This window comes from Gadus macrocephalus, chromosome 11 (genome assembly GCF_031168955.1).
Source record: "Gadus macrocephalus chromosome 11, ASM3116895v1".
NCBI lineage: Eukaryota > Metazoa > Chordata > Actinopteri > Gadiformes > Gadidae > Gadus > Gadus macrocephalus.
The window spans coordinates 11,621,459-11,637,320 of NC_082392.1; the positions used below are offsets into that span (position 1 = coordinate 11,621,459).

Consider the following 15,862-nt stretch of genomic DNA (forward strand, 5'->3'; position numbering starts at 1 on the left):
GTTCCCGCCACTATACTCCTTTACCTTTTAGCACAATAACCCCCCACAAAGACCACCCTCCCACCTCGTCATAACAGTTTAGGGTCGATCCTCAGGATGAGAGGCTGTTTTCGCCTTGTTCCCCCGGCGCCCCCTCAAACTCCCTCCCACTCTATCTCGGTGTTTTATGTCTGCGTCACAACAAGTCGGTAGAGAGAGCAAGAGAGAGAGAGAGAGAGAGAGCAAGAGGGAGAGAGAGCGAGAGAGAGCGAGAGAGAGCGAGCGAGAGAGAGAGAAAGAGAGAGAGGGAGGGAGGCAGGGATGATGGCGTCTCTCGCGGCTTGATACCCGTGCATGTCTGACAAACGCGCAGTAATAGCATGATCAAAAGGTGGGAGGGAAAACGAGCAAAGCGACGGGAACATGACGAATCGGTGTCGCGGAGGACAGACGAACAGAGGGAGACAGACGGACAGACGCTTCCTTTCCCCCTGACGGATTGACTGACATCCACGCCTGGCACAGAGGGGGACATCCAGCGGGCGGGCTGCACATCCGAGCGGGCAGTAATTGGGCACAGGAGCAAGAAGACAGCAGCAGGAGAGCGGAGGCAGAGCGTTTCATGTCCAGTCTGCCCTGGAGTCGCTGTGACCCCGACAGAAAGGAGTTCGACTGGACAGGTAGGCTATGGCTGCTGGCAAACACTGTGTCCAGTTTTTACACTATATCTCGTTTGATCATTTTCTAGATATCCACACACACACACACACACACACACACACACACACACACACACACACACACACACACACACACACACACACACACACACACACACACACACACACACACACACACACACACACACACACACACACACACATACACATACAACCCCCCCCCGCCGCTGTTCCCCCTTTTGTTGTTCTGTTTGTGTCCTGTAGACACTTGCGAACCATCGGAACATATGCTCAACGTGCAGATGTTTGGCTGCTCCACGATCACATATATCTGTCCCAAGTTTGTAGTTCTTAGGTTGTGTAGTTTTTTCTTTTTTTCTCAGCAGTGTGTGTGTGTGTGTGTGTGTGTGTGTGTGTGTGTGTGTGTGTGTGTGTGTGTGTGTGTGTGTGTGTGTGTGCGTGCGTGTGGCCGACGCTGTGCGCTACCATCCAAGTGGCGTCTGTTTGTTCCAAATGTAATGCACCAGTCGTCATGCAGAGGCGCGCGTGTGAGTGATCTTGTGTGCGGTAATGATTTGTCCCGCACTATGGCTGTGTACTCACACTCAGCTCTCAATCTGCTACATCGAGGCTGTCGCGATGCTCCGTTTAGAAGGCGATGGGAGGAGGAGGAGGGGGGGGCGCGTGGGGGTTAACCCCTTGCGTTATGGCTGCCTGTCTGCTATAGGAAATGCTGGGGCAATAAACCTCTTCTGTCAGCAAGGCATTCAGCAAATAAATCGGATTTCCATTTCATACGTGAGCTCCCCCCCCCCCCCCCTCACGCTCTCTCTCTCTCTCTCTCTCTCTCTCTCTCTCTCTCTCTCTCTCTCTCTCTCTCTCTCTCTCTCTCTCTCTCTCTCCTTCCTATATTACTCTCTGCCCCCTCTTTCTCTCTTGTACCTCTCTCTTTATCTCTCTGCCTAGTGCCTACCTCATCCTGTGTCTATGTGTTTCTTGCTCTCTCTCGCTTGCCTTCTCTCCATCTCTCTCATTCTCTCTTGCTCTCTCTCATCACTCTCTTGCTCTCTCTCGCTCTCTTTAAGGATGGGGGGGGTGAGTGAAGGAGATGATGTTTTGGCTCGATGGAGTGATGGACTACTGTACCTCGGCAACGTGAAGAGAGTAAGTGTGTGTGTGTTTGTGTGCACGTGCACGTGCACACATGAACTCATTCACATTGCCTATTTGTATGTGTGTGTGTGCCTGGATGTGTATGTTTATGTAATCAATATGTTTTGTGTGTGTTTCTTTGAGAGTGCTGGGTGTGCGTCTCAGTGTGAGCCCTGTGTGTGTGCTTAAGTGTGTGTGATTCTGTGTGTCTCTAAGTGCCACCGTGTGTTTCTGTGTCTCTAAGTGCGTGCTTGTTTGTGCGTCTCTGAGTGTGTATGTGTCTTTTTGAGTAAGTGTTTGTGTGCCTGTGTGCGTGTGTTTGTGTGTGGGTGTCTGGATCTTTGTGAATGTGTCAGAGTTCTTTTGAGTAATTGTGTGTAGTATGTGTATGTGCGTGCACGTCAGTAAGTGTGTGTGTGTGTGTGTGTGTGTGTGTGTGTGTGTGTGTGTGTGTGTGTGTGTGCGTGTATTTGTGCTTGTGTGTTTGTGTTTGTGCGTCCATGTCTGTGTCAGTGTGTCTGTGTCTGGTTGAGGGTATCTAGGTGTAAGTGTATCTATGTGCATGTGTCAGTCTCTGTTAGAGTAAGTGTGTGCTGTGGGGTTTTGAAAAGACTTCCATTTAGTTTTGTCAATCATCCGGTTGCTATCTGGTCTCAGGTGGATGGTGTGAAGCAGTGCTGTCTGGTGAGATTTGAGGACAACTCAGAATTCTGGGTTCTGAGGAAGGACATCCACTCCTGTAAGTAGACCTGCACTTTCTACACATACAACATCTGGTCTTCAGAGTCACTTTCCTTTTATTTTTGCGTTATTAACATGTTATTTATTTCCAATACGTTTGAAATCATCTGTTGGCATCATGCCTATAGATTATGGCTTCTGTGAGTTGTTTTAAGTTATCAGTATAATAGACTTTTATCATGTCAAGCAAAAGGTTTTTAAAAACAGGTGGGGATACAATATTTCACACTCACGCTAATTGATATAAAAATCGCTTAAGATTTAAAAGACAAAAAACTGCAGACCTGCATTATACACTTTCTACAAATACAACAATATATGTACAATATAACATCATTTTGATAAGTGCGATAAGGGCACACATAAATCTTTGATGACAAATATGGGAATCCGCTCCAGTGAGCAATTCTCTACACTCGCTTTTGGCACAAATTACACGTTGAGCTCTTAAAAAGAATCTGCAAACACACTCTGAAGAAGCTGCACTCAGTTCCATCTGTAGTTCATAAGTCTGAACAGTAGGTGGCTTTGAACATCCGGGGAAAGCACTCTTTAGTGTTACTTTTATATTCAAAGGTAGCAGCTTTCGGAATGTCCAAAACCAACCCAGATTTAATTATACGTCAGAAACTTTACATCCTTCTCGTTTGTTTACATTCCGGTCGGGAGCCTTCTCCTCTGAGCAGTATTGTATTCCTTTAAGTTTGAGAAATAATAATAGAATTTGTCAAAACAAAGACGATCTCTATGAAACTTATGAAGAATCTACAGAGTTATGTTCATTAGATGTATTAAACCCTGAAGAAATCAAATCAATACAGTACTGGCTGAAACCATTAACGGGAGGAATAACAGCATACACACTGTTAAATATAATCTACTTTATTCTTTTATCTTTCACAAAGTTATGTAATCTGTCACTCATATTATTTCATTAGTATTTGAAAATAATATAGTATTTCATTAACATTTGTTATCCTAAATGTTGGATATTGATGGATATTAATGTGGAAATTATACCTTTTCATGAGCATGACAGAAAAACATAGTTGAATCACCTCAACATTATACAATATGGACCTTATTCAAACAATTCTCCAGTAGATAAAATGTGTGTATCAATTTAGTAAATATTGCTATATGATAAAAAAAAATTCTCTTAAGACACGGTTTTGGCAGGACAGCTTAAAGGAGCCTGATTATGGGAAGACACTGTCAGAATCTGTCTTAGTGTCTTTAATAGGAAACTTTCAAATCGTGGGCAGTTACATCAAAGGATTAAGGTCTGATATAAACAAATTGGACATATCAGCAAGACTAATGAAGGATAAAGGATAAATATAATGTACGAGGCAATCAGTAACAATTATTAATTTCAAACTTTAGCAACAATTTTGTCATCAATGTGTTGGAATTCTGATATTTGGTTGAATAATGAAGATTTAAGTTGCATACCTTTGTAATTGAATATACAACTTCATTGTAATGGATATGATAAATATAATAGGTTTCAAATATATATTAATAAACAAGCTGCTACGAAAGCCAGTAAGAAGGCCATGGAATGGTATACGTTAGGAATTTAGAATAGATAAACTACAATGTGCAAGTTGGCTATCAGACAAACAAGTCACACCTCTTCAAAAAGTTACAATTACTTGAGACACAGAGTCGAGTCTAAATGGTTTTATAACAGACATCTGTCTCTCTGAATTCAGCAGTAACGAAAGCTGCTAGTTTTGCATAATAATGTAATACTAAAGAGCACTTCACCAGATGTATGTTGCCACCTACTGTGGACGGGCTGGCAACAGCCTGGTACCATACTGTAGTGATGATTTCTTTGGGTACATTTGTGTGCTCAACGCTTTATTTGTGCCCAAAATATTTGTATCAATCGAACACTTACAGGAGTAAATGCTGGAAAACGTGTCAATGAGTTGTGTGCCGTTTTTATCAAAAATAAGTTGCAATGTATGTATAAAAAAATTACTCTTACATTACTTTGTATTTATACTTTTCAACAGCTAAAATAACGTGCAGGATCGTAAAAAACCTGGGTCTTAAAAAAAAGTTAAACTTAAAAGTGCCTGAATGTCCAGGCAACCTGCTGTGGAATGTCCTATCCTGTCCTGTCCTGAAACTATCGGCCGTTCTGTGATACCCCAGAACCCACAGATGGCCAGTCCGCCCCTATCTACATCAGTTACACTTAAATGCACAAGTATAGGGTACAATGACTCGCATGTATTGAGGACATTGCTACTTGACTTTTAAGTACAGAGAGATCAACATATCTCCGCTGTGAATCGCTTTTGCTAATTTCTGTTGGGGAGTCTGGGACTGGTTCTGGGAGTCTCTAACTATCCGGTCCGTGGCCTTTTCTTTCTGGAAAGTTGGCCACTGCTCTGTACTAGCATAAAGCACATGCTAGCATGCATACTGCGTGGGCAGGTTGGCAAACTCGTTAGGCCGTGCTAAAATTCAGCTGGTGGGATTAAGTGAATTTTGAATGTGCAGGAGACAACGAAATCAATGAGTTAAATCAATATTTATAAATGAATGCGCTGCTGGCTCGCTCTCCCTCTCTCATGGTCTTTGTTCTCATCCTCTCCCCATCCACCCTTATTTTCTCTTTCTCCATCCTTCCATCTTTTCCTCCACCTCTTTCCTGTCGACATATCTCTTAGTTGCTGTCGGAGGGGAAGAAGTCTGCTGTATATGTGACGCCCCACCTCTCAAAGATCCACTCTTGAACTGTTTCAAATGTCGCCATAGTAAGTTAGCATTTCCCCTTGTTTAAATGTTGACCCAGAAAATGTTTATGTTAAATGTAAATGTATGTCATCACAGTTGATGTTGATGGTTAAATGTCGCTTAGCCTGTCGCCAAGCATGTCCCCTTAAAGCTAGTGTTTGCAACTTTTCTGTCATAGTCATTTTCTGTCATAGATGTTGACATTCTCTTTACATCCCGACCGGAATCAGTAAATCAAATGCTCTGACAAATATATCAAATAATCTGGTAATCTGGATGTAGCAGTTCTGTAATAAACTTGTCCAATCATTTCATTCTGCCCGAATAAGGTGATTCGATGGCACGCACACTGCCTGTGCACTCATTGTGCATGAAAAGTCTTCCACAAGGCCAGGCAGACCACTTGCTAAAGCTAGCGAGCAGTTATGTGTTTAGGGGAGTGGTAGCTTTAAACAGGTTAAAATGATGCTCAGTAAGTTAGCAGGTCCTCTTAAACATGCTATATGTTGCCACAATTGGTTAGCTTCCTTTTCCTTTAATGTTCCATATTCCTCAAGTTAATTTTTTTTTTAAATGTTCAGCTATGATCTGTTTAACATAGATTCATTTAATTACAGTTACTCAACAACAATCTCTGTGTATCACGTTAGTACATTAAACTAGCATACCTCTTACCAACCCATCCATTTAAATGTTTTCCCAGTAAGTTATAATATAGTCTTGAGAAACTGAGAAGCCTACTAGATAACACGTCAGGTGTTGCTGTTGTTGTCACTGAGGCTGTCTATCTTTCTTCCCCTCTTGTAAGAGTGAATGAACCACACTCTGTTCTGTTCCAGGCTACCACCCCGAGTGTCACACCCCTGCCATCGAGCCCGAGGCGGACTGTGACTCCTGGATCTGTCGGCAGTGCGTCTTCGCAGTGGCAACAAAGGTTAGCAAGGGCAAAAAAACTTGAAGTGTCCACATTGTGTGCAGTATTAGGACTATAGTAAAAGGTTTGGGATAAGATGATGTCTGGATTCATACTAATTCAGAAGAATGGTGGGTGTTATATCTGGTTAGGACTAAGCATAGAAGTCCATTTGTAATCATTTAATCACAGGCACTCCAGTGAGTTAGTGAGAATAAATAATATTTTAATCAATCACTCTACACTCATTCTCTTGGCATTATCCATTGAATCTTAGCTAAAAATAAAACAAGAAAGACAACTACTCTCTATACATATTTTTCAAGCATATGTAAAATTTCCTCCATGTTTTTTTGAGTCGACATTTGAATGGTCACCAGCCAATCACATCGGTTCAATATTGTGTTCTAGAGAGGCGGGGCCCTGAAGAGAGGCCGCTTCGCCCGCCTCATGCAGTTCATGAAGCTGCGGCTTCCCTATCAGCTGTCATCTTTAGACTGGGACCCGCAGCATCTGACCAATCAGCAGCAGTGTTACTGCTACTGCGCTGGACCTGGAGAGTGAGTTCTACAGTATACAGTATCTACATACAAGCAGGCTTGTTCATCGGAATGCAGAATAAGTACTGTCAAATCCTAAATCAACATAAATATACTGTAACTTTTTTTAAGGAACTTTATCTCACATAAGTAACACTGGGAGTTTCAAACACAACAAAATCCTCCCAGAATGACAAATATTTAACAAACAAACGACGGGGGAACAACAACAATAGGAACAAGATCAAGAAATAAGGAATTTGAAATAACATTTGAGTAATGTAAATAAAATATTACAAAATCTATCTCCTTGAGCAATAGCTGGGTAGAGAACCTAAACAACAATTATCTTAATCTTGTGGGGAAACTCTTTCCTAAATGTCCCTGTAAGGGCCAGATTAAGATTACTCTACATCATGTCAGCAGCTTCCCTCCTTTATGTAAGGTTGTGTGATTATCTGTGCAGAATGGTAGTAGAGGTTCAACTCTGTTCTGTGAGGGTTGTCAAGGAGTGTGTAACAGCAGTGGTGGTGGTTGTGAGGGAGTGTGTAACAGCAGTGGTGGTGGTTGTCAAGGAGTGTGTAACAGCAGTGGTGGTGGTTGTGAGGGAGTGTATAACAGCAGTGGTGGTGGTTGTGAGGGAGTGTTTATTAACAGTGTTGGTGGTTATGCTCTGGTTGTGGAGGAGTGTGTAACAGCACTGGTGGTGGTTGTGAGGGAGTGTGTAACAGCACTGGTGGTGGTTGTGAGGGAGTGTGTAACAGAGGTGGTGGTGGTTGTGAGGGAGTGTGTAACAGCAGTGTTGGTGTTTATGCTCTGCAGGTGGAACCTCAAGATGCTCCAGTGTGGAGGCTGTGGCCAATGGTTCCATGAGGCCTGCACTCAGTGTCTGAGCAAGCCTCTTCTGTACGGAGACAGGTGAGTCACAGAGAGGTTATTAACCAATAACTCGTCTCCTCGTGTGGTGTAGGAATGGAGAGGGGAGGATAAGCAGGTGTTGCAACAACAACAACAAAAAAACTTGAGGATGAAGTAAGGAGTTGAAAATCTCACTCTAATTGTTTTTTCTTAAGTTTAACTGCAGCCATGAGCAAGATGCACTAGCCATTACCTGTAATATGTAGAGCTGTCAAGCGATTAAAATATTTAATCGTGATTAATCGCATTAATGTCATAGTTAACTCACGATTAATCGCGATTAATCGCAAATTATTTTTCTATGCTAAATATCCCTTGATTTTTTTGTCCCATAATTCTTCTCATTTTAATTCTCTTATCAACATGATGAAGTGCATCGGCTTGCCTTGTGCAAATGATTTTTTATTGATAACAACATTGGCATATACTGATCAAAACAGGATGATACAAAAAAAGAGCCTATAGTGCAATTAAACGACTGCATTGAACAAATGTCATTTGAACATAGCAGTCAGGCTACTGCTTCTTTGTTTTGAGCCAAAGAAAAAAAATAAATAAATTGACGCCGTTAAATTTGGTTTGCGTTAACGCCGTTAATAACACGTTTAACTGACAGCTCTAGTAATATGTAATGTGTATTTAAAAGTAACGGCAATTTTCCTTCGATAAAGCATCAAATAACTTTAATCATTCAATTTTGCAGTTGCAGACAGCACACAATGGTAATAAACATTTTACCTTGCAATGATGTCATCAAGTACGAGCAGGTTTGCGTTACTTTCCAATCAATTATTAAATTGAAAACACCCACGGTTCCCTGTTCCTCTAAGTACTCTCTATCACAAATCCAATTCCAAGGGATCAATGGACATGTTTAGTCTACAAATTAAATTAGCTTTGGATAAAAAATATAGATATATTTCAGACATCCTGAAATCGTGTTGAAGTTGGAAAATGTGTTGTATCAAGTGTTTTGATCAATTTAGTTTTTTTTTGTAAAACAATTAGTCTCTATTTTTATAGACGTCGATCAGAATGTCCTAACGGGGCCAAACTAGCCGTGAGCGTGGTGCTGTTTAGTTAGAGTAATGGAAGGGGCCTGACACTGGCCAATCAATACCAGCGGGGGGAAAGCATTACTTCCTCCCAGTGCCAGCTCTCACCAGGTTGAGTTCAAATTATACAATTAACAACAATCCCTCTGTTCTTGTATTTTGTCTTGTTCTTTATTTTTCTCTGGTTCATTTCACTCTTTCTCTCTTGATATACAGAGAGATACACATAACTAGGTTAGCTTCAGCTCTTAGACTTAGATTAACTGGATTTAGCCTCAAAATGAGTCCAAACATTACTCTTCTAATTACTTATCTAGTAATGTTCTAAATTCTCTCTCTGTCTCTCTCCCTTTCTCTCCCCCTCTCTCTCTCTCTCTCTCTCTCTCTCTCTCTCTCTCTCTCTCTCTCTCTCTCTCTCTCTCTCTCTCTCTCTCTCTCTCTCATTAAAGCACTTACCCACTCAGCACAAGGATGTGCAGCTCTCTCTCTCTAGCACACTCCAAGGGTGCAGACTGCTGATAGACAGAATAGTGCACATATCAGCGCCACAAATCACACAAAGCCAGGGGCATGTGCGGGTTGGCGTGCATGTCCATGTGGGCTATAGTGAAAGCTGGCCATTGCAATAAAAGCGTACATCTCAGCCGTTACTTCGCTATTGTCATTAAACATCTGTGTGAGCCGGCTCTCTGACAGGCTGTTATCCTTTGAGGGTGGGATACATTTTGATTGACTGCCGTGGGAAATGAGGCTGTGTTATGGCAGCCAGTGGCAGGCAGGTGAATTGATTGATTGATTGAGTCATGCGATTATGATGTTATAAGAGTTGCACATTGTATAATTTATAATATCAGCCAGAAGAGAAAAAGAGGAACAAATAAAACAAGAGAAGGTAAAATAATAATCGGTACAGTTTTTTTCATTCATCAAGGAATATATAAAAGTTGTTATTAAATAATTACATAATGGTACAGTTTTAATTGCATGAGACCACAATACAATTATCGTATGTTTATTAATCTAATTTTTAAAATAACTTTTTACATAGGACATTTGACCAATGTGTCTCAATGGTTTATATTGGCTCTCTGGTTCACTGTTGACTGATTTCATTGTTACTATGTGTTGATCTCAGGTTCTATGAGTTCCAGTGTTCTGTGTGTGCAAACGGACCAGAAACCATCCAGAGACTTCCAATGACCTGGTAAACCTACATATATTCAGATATTAGATACCAATATTAGTATAACCATTATGTATCAAGTGGAGGTTGAATTAGCACTATCAGAAGAAATCAGCAGAAATATTGACATTTGGTGCAAAAACAGATTTTGTATTATTTTCACGTAATTCAACTTTTGGTCATTGTCGACAGATCTAAACGTAAACCTGTTATGTTTGTTGTTTCAATGCAGGGTGGACTTGGCCCATCTTGTGCTCTATCATCTCTCCCTGTGCTGCAAGAGGAAGTACTTTGATTTCGACCATGAAATCATGTCCTTCACCAACGAGAACTGGGAGTCTCTGCTTCTCGGCGCGGTATTTCTATTTCCTTACCAGTGCCATGATGAAATAATGTGAAATGCTGGCAACCATTTTGTCTTCAGGACTTCAAGCCTTTAAGCAGCTAATGAAGAGAAAATGTTGTGTTTTAAACAATACAAAATGTGTTTTGTGCATTTTTGTAATGTCCTGCCTGTTAATATTTGTATTTTTGGAAAGACAAACATGAGCTTTTTCTTTTAGCTTTCGTGAAGTTTGAGATGGGTTGTTATGTCTCTTAATGTCAACTCGTTCCCAGTACATGAACATGATGTTAAAGAGGACTAACATGGTTTGTTTGGTGTACATCTTTGGATAAAAACAATAATGTTATCATGATTATTTCCCATGGAGTCTATGGGCTATGGTCACAAAGAGGTAATCTGGTGGCACCTTCATTTTGAAGAAATCAAGAGAGGTAGCCATACATTTACCCTAACAAAACCTAAACCTCTGTGGTTTTGGTCTGATAAAAGTTTTCAACCATGTAAATAGTTTTTATCAAATGACTTGATCAACTTCAGCAGGTTAAATAAAAAATAAATAATAATAATTTCTATCCTGCATGGAAATTGTTTAATTTTTTTTTATAATTAAAAGTTTATCTTTTAATTCAGAGATATCCAAGCATACACAGATACAGGTGTTTAACAGCCTCTGTGATTGCGGTCTGCTGTGTGTGTGTGAGATTGATTCTGGTTCTCCTCTTCCCAAGCTGTCAGACACAGCCAGACAGGACCGCTGTCACAACCTGCTCAACGCACTCAACTCCCACAAGGACAGGTGAGACCCGGGGAGAATCAATGCGGGCCATACCTGGATAGCGTCACCTGATGATTGTAGACTAGAGAACAATTACTCATCGTCATATGGCTAGATCGCCACACATCTTGATCAGTAAATGTGTTTATCACAAAAATACAATGAGGAATTAGTTAATCGCCGTGTGCAATATTTTTTATTCCTTAATCACGCTAACTGAATTCGTTTTTTTAAGTGTCGGTTATTCAACGTTTCGAAATATTGTGTTTACAAACTATAGAAACACGGTCGTGACTCGTTAAAAAACTAGATATGATGTTTTTAGATTTGTTTTCGTGATTCATTCATTGTTGAAATACAGATGGGATAGGAAAAATGCATCGACGATGACAGCTGTTGGGTAGAAAATCAAACATGATGAGGCAGACAGGGTTGGTTCAAAACAAACAATAAGCAGAGACTTGGATTTTCTCTGCTGGTAACCACTTAAAGATTTACAGTGATGCAGAAACATTTTTAAGAGGGTTAAGAGACCAATGCAGAGTGTAAATACTCAAATATGAAATATTCTGCACAGTTTGTGGCCTTAAATCCATTAACTTATGAATAATTGATTGCTTGATTGATTTGATTTTCCGTACTTAAGACTAAAAGCTAATTGCAGCACCGCTAATTCTCTTTGAACCCGTAAACTGTATGATTAATCATAACTAATTAACAGCTCAACTTTATTGAAAGCCTTTCAATGCATTGTTGGATGAATGTGAACGCTCTGCTTTGATGTTCCCCCCGAGGTTCGTGTCTGGGAAGGAGATCAAGAAGAAGAAGTGTCTCTTTGGGCTCCAGGTGCGAGCCCCGCCCCCTCTCGTATCCGATTCGTCACCGCTCATCACCGACCCGCCCGTCAACATCACACACAGGAGAAGGTGAGAGAATGACCGTGGTCTTTCCTTCCCTGAGAGCCCTCAGGGGCAGCAGTGGAACATGAACAGTGATCTGTGTTCTTGTTCTTATGAAGGACTAAATGCTCTTCTGTGTCGTATTCACCCAAACAAGAAATAATCATTTAACATTCTTATGTGTGTTCACTCACGTGCATCCCTGTGCATGCTGCTCACACGCGCACACATACACACTTACACATGCACGCACGCACACACACACACACACACACACATGCACACACACACACACACACATCACACACACACACACACACACACACACACACACACACACACACACACACACACACACACACACACACACACACACACACACACACACACACACACAACCAAACAAACAAACAAACAAACAAACAAACAAACAAACAAACAAACAAACACACAAACACACAAACACACACACTCAGCCACCCTGAAACACACACAGATGCTCAGTTCTTTGGAGAGGGATTGGGGTTCGACAAAGACAAGAACAATTTGTCCCTGACATTTTTCTAGTTACACAAAGTGACAGCACAAACATTTCTTAAATTGCCCGAATGCAAGGGGAATTCGTGACTGACATGTTGTAGGAATAGGACTTTTTCTTCACCCAATAGAGCTTAAATTACGTCACACATATTACAGGAAGGAAAGGCTAGTGGCTCAGCCACTGACCCCCAATTGAAAGGTACTGGGTTAGAAACCTCAATGTCCCCATTCTACCTACAGGCTGCTGGCCTAACCCTAACTGCTCATTAATTTCATGTATCTAGAATAAATGAATTGTAAGACACTGTAGACTAAAGTGTCTGCTAAATGACTTAAAGGTAAATAGTGAAAGAAAGACAGGTAGGTCATTAAGGTAGTGGGCTTCCACAGGCAGGTGTTGCTCGTTAGTAGCTTTGTACTTAGTGAAAGGAACAACATCATCCTCAGAACACCTGGTGTTTCACACCTCGACTAACACACTGTACTGCTGCCAGCTATCTACTGGAGACCCCTCTGTTTCTGTCTGTCTGTCTCTCTCTCTATTACTGTCAGTGTATCAAATCCCCCTTGATCTCTTTCTGTCTGACTTTATCTGAAATCTGTTTCTATTTCTGTGTCTGTATACATCTGGTAATCTTTTCTCTTTCCATCTCTCTGTGTCTTTGACTCTCTCTTCCTCTGTCTCTCCCTTGATTCCTCTTCATAGCGCTCTGTGTATTGCACTCTTCCTCTCTCTTTGTAGGTATCACTCTATCACTCTGTCTATCCCTCTCTGTAGCCTTCGCTCTCTCCCTCTTGATGCACACGGCCTCCCTCTGTCTCTCCATGTCTCTCTCTCTCTCTCTCTCTCTCTCTCTCTCTCTCTCTCTCTCTCTCTCTCTCTCTCTCTCTCTCTCTCTGTTGTGAGGGGCTACACAAGGATGTGCTTATGTTGTGTTATTTATTGTTTTCATTTGTATGTGTGTGTCTGTCACTGTGTATCTGTGTGTGACTATATGTGTGTGTCTGGGTGCACATAAGCCCGCTATCACTTTCCTGTCAGAGGAGAGCGGGGGTGTTGGAGTCTCGTAAATCCAAGCGTCGCATCGTAGAGACACAGGTCAGTGCAGCTGCCTCAAACTGTGTGTGTGTGTGTGTGTGTGTGTGTGTGTGTGTGTGTGTGTGTGTGTGTGTGTGTGTGTGTGTGTGTGTGTGTGTGTGTGTGTGTGTGTGTGTGTGTTTGCGTGTGTGACTAAGAGCATGAGTCACAGTTTGTGTGTGTGTGATTGTGTGTCTGGGTGAGAAGGACACTGTGATAGAGGGCTACAAAAGTTGACCTGTGTGTGTGCCTGTGTTGTATGTGTGTGAGGTGAGTGTGTATGCGCACGCACATGCATTGTCTGTATGTGCATGAAATATATATGTGTCGGCAATGTAAATGAGTAAATGTCTGCAGAGTAAGATTGCACAACGGTCTGTCAAACAATCAATGTCTTGGTCAGACAGATCCTGTCTGCCTGTCAACCTTGTTGTCCGTCTCCTCAGCATAGATGACTCTCTTCTGCCCCCTATCTTCAAAACAGTGGTGTCCGTGCAAATGCAAGAAAAGTACTGCCCGTTATGTTTTACAGTTTTTTTCAATTGCTTGAACACTATAGACACATGCTTAGACCAAAGCAACACAACTTGAAGTTTTTGTTTCTGTACCTTAAACACATGTAACCATTCCTTAAACAAAAGCGCTGCTTTGCACTTTAGTTGCAATTGTGCAACACACTTGCTCCTTTCTGCAACACACTTGCTCCTGCACACTACACAGTATTTCATACATAAGACACTTAATTCAAAAATGACGTCTCATTGTACCATTGCTAAAACACATCTATTCAAAATCCTAAACACATTGGTTAATTGAGAATACTTACTTACACACCTGAAAACACTTTCTTCCAAAACTGAACACCAACAGTTTCATCCATAATAAGGACATTCCAACTCGAAAACAGGTATGTCTTCAACTCTCTACTTTCTACTCTACTCAGACTGTATCAGATAGAGAAGTATTCAATAACATAGAGCGAGTGAGCATTTCCAATATCAGACGCATCATGGTAAAGCACCAAATTACCATGAAGCAATTGTACAGGGTCCCATTTGAGAGAAACAGTGTCAGGGTCAAAGGACTTCGACGTGAACATGTACAGGTAAGTGTTACAGTCCTTTACATTTACAATACAGTATTGGTGTCATCCAGTTACAGCTGAATATGGGCCATTGTATCAGTACCACATATACATTGTTGGTTTCCATCGGGCTGCTCTGGTCTGCAACTGGTTCACCAACCATCATCAATTTGAAGTCCTATACTTGCCCCCTTACACACCATTTCTAAACCCCATAGAAGAATTATTTTCGGCTTGGAGATGGTGCGTATATGACCGCCAACCTCATGCTCGCATGCCTCTTCTGCAGGCAATGGAACAGGCCTGCAGAGACATCAACATAGGGTCAATCCATGGATGGATTCGGCACACAAGGCAATATTTTCCCCGATGCTTTGCGGCGGAGAAAATATTACTTGTGATGTTGATGAGATCCTATGGCCAGACCCCAACAGACGGCAGGGTCCATAAGCCCACCCATGCACAATTGCCATGTTTTTCTGTGTTCACAGTACAATAGGGTTTATTTATTTATTTATTTTTGCTCAAACTGTATTTACTGCACTGTAATGTACAGTAGAGCAATATACAGTATTTAGTATTTATTTTGGTTGTGGTGAAAACGTGCCCTCTGTGGTGCTGAATAAAAACAGTGAACATGAAAGACTGCAGTGTTTTATATAAAGTAGACCAATGTGTTGCTGCTGATCTGAAAGTGTATTCATATGATGCAAGTGTGTTTCATTTTGACATCAGAGTGCCATTTTTACAAAGAATTGTTAGGTTTCGATAGCCGAGTTTCAATTTGACATAGATGTGAATGGTTTATTTCCCAGTGTTGTTGTCTTATTTGCTTGTGTGTTGAGTTTTGACACAATGAGCCAAATTTTGCAAAACGTGTTCAAGCAATTGAAAAAAACTGTAATGTTTTTTTAAACATTACGTCCAATTACATAATATCCCTTACAGGGGCTATATCGTCCCATAGCATATATTATATATTACAAAAAATGCAAAATGTAGTTTCTGCGAGGTTGCTTGAATCCAAGACAAAATGTACTGTGTTTGTTTGATCCCCAATCTCCAGAGTCTAAAGTGCTGTGATCCCTAAATGCTTGTCGAGAACATTCACTGTGGTTAAAAACTAAAATGAAAGAATTGGCCCACCGGGTAGAGCTCGTACCGTATAGGCTCAGTCCTGAACGCAGCGACCCTGGTTCGAATCCTGACCCCCGTTATTTGCT

General features: G+C 41.3%; 1 protein-coding gene across 1 annotated transcript in view; it reads left to right on the top strand.

The window, feature by feature from the left end:
- Window positions 1-170: 170 nt before the first annotated feature.
- Window positions 171-15,862, top strand: part of phf1 (PHD finger protein 1) — a 20,283-nt gene continuing 4,591 nt past the window's right edge. Inside the window, exons 1-12 of the mRNA XM_060064583.1 lie at window positions 171-659; window positions 1,745-1,823; window positions 2,469-2,550; window positions 5,243-5,329; window positions 6,149-6,243; window positions 6,634-6,782; window positions 7,584-7,679; window positions 9,870-9,938; window positions 10,150-10,273; window positions 10,992-11,059; window positions 11,833-11,964; window positions 13,498-13,576. Of these exons, the coding sequence (XP_059920566.1) occupies window positions 1,746-1,823; window positions 2,469-2,550; window positions 5,243-5,329; window positions 6,149-6,243; window positions 6,634-6,782; window positions 7,584-7,679; window positions 9,870-9,938; window positions 10,150-10,273; window positions 10,992-11,059; window positions 11,833-11,964; window positions 13,498-13,576 (1,059 nt within the window). The 5' untranslated portion in view covers window positions 171-659; window position 1,745. The remainder of the gene's footprint in view (window positions 660-1,744; window positions 1,824-2,468; window positions 2,551-5,242; window positions 5,330-6,148; window positions 6,244-6,633; window positions 6,783-7,583; window positions 7,680-9,869; window positions 9,939-10,149; window positions 10,274-10,991; window positions 11,060-11,832; window positions 11,965-13,497; window positions 13,577-15,862) is intronic.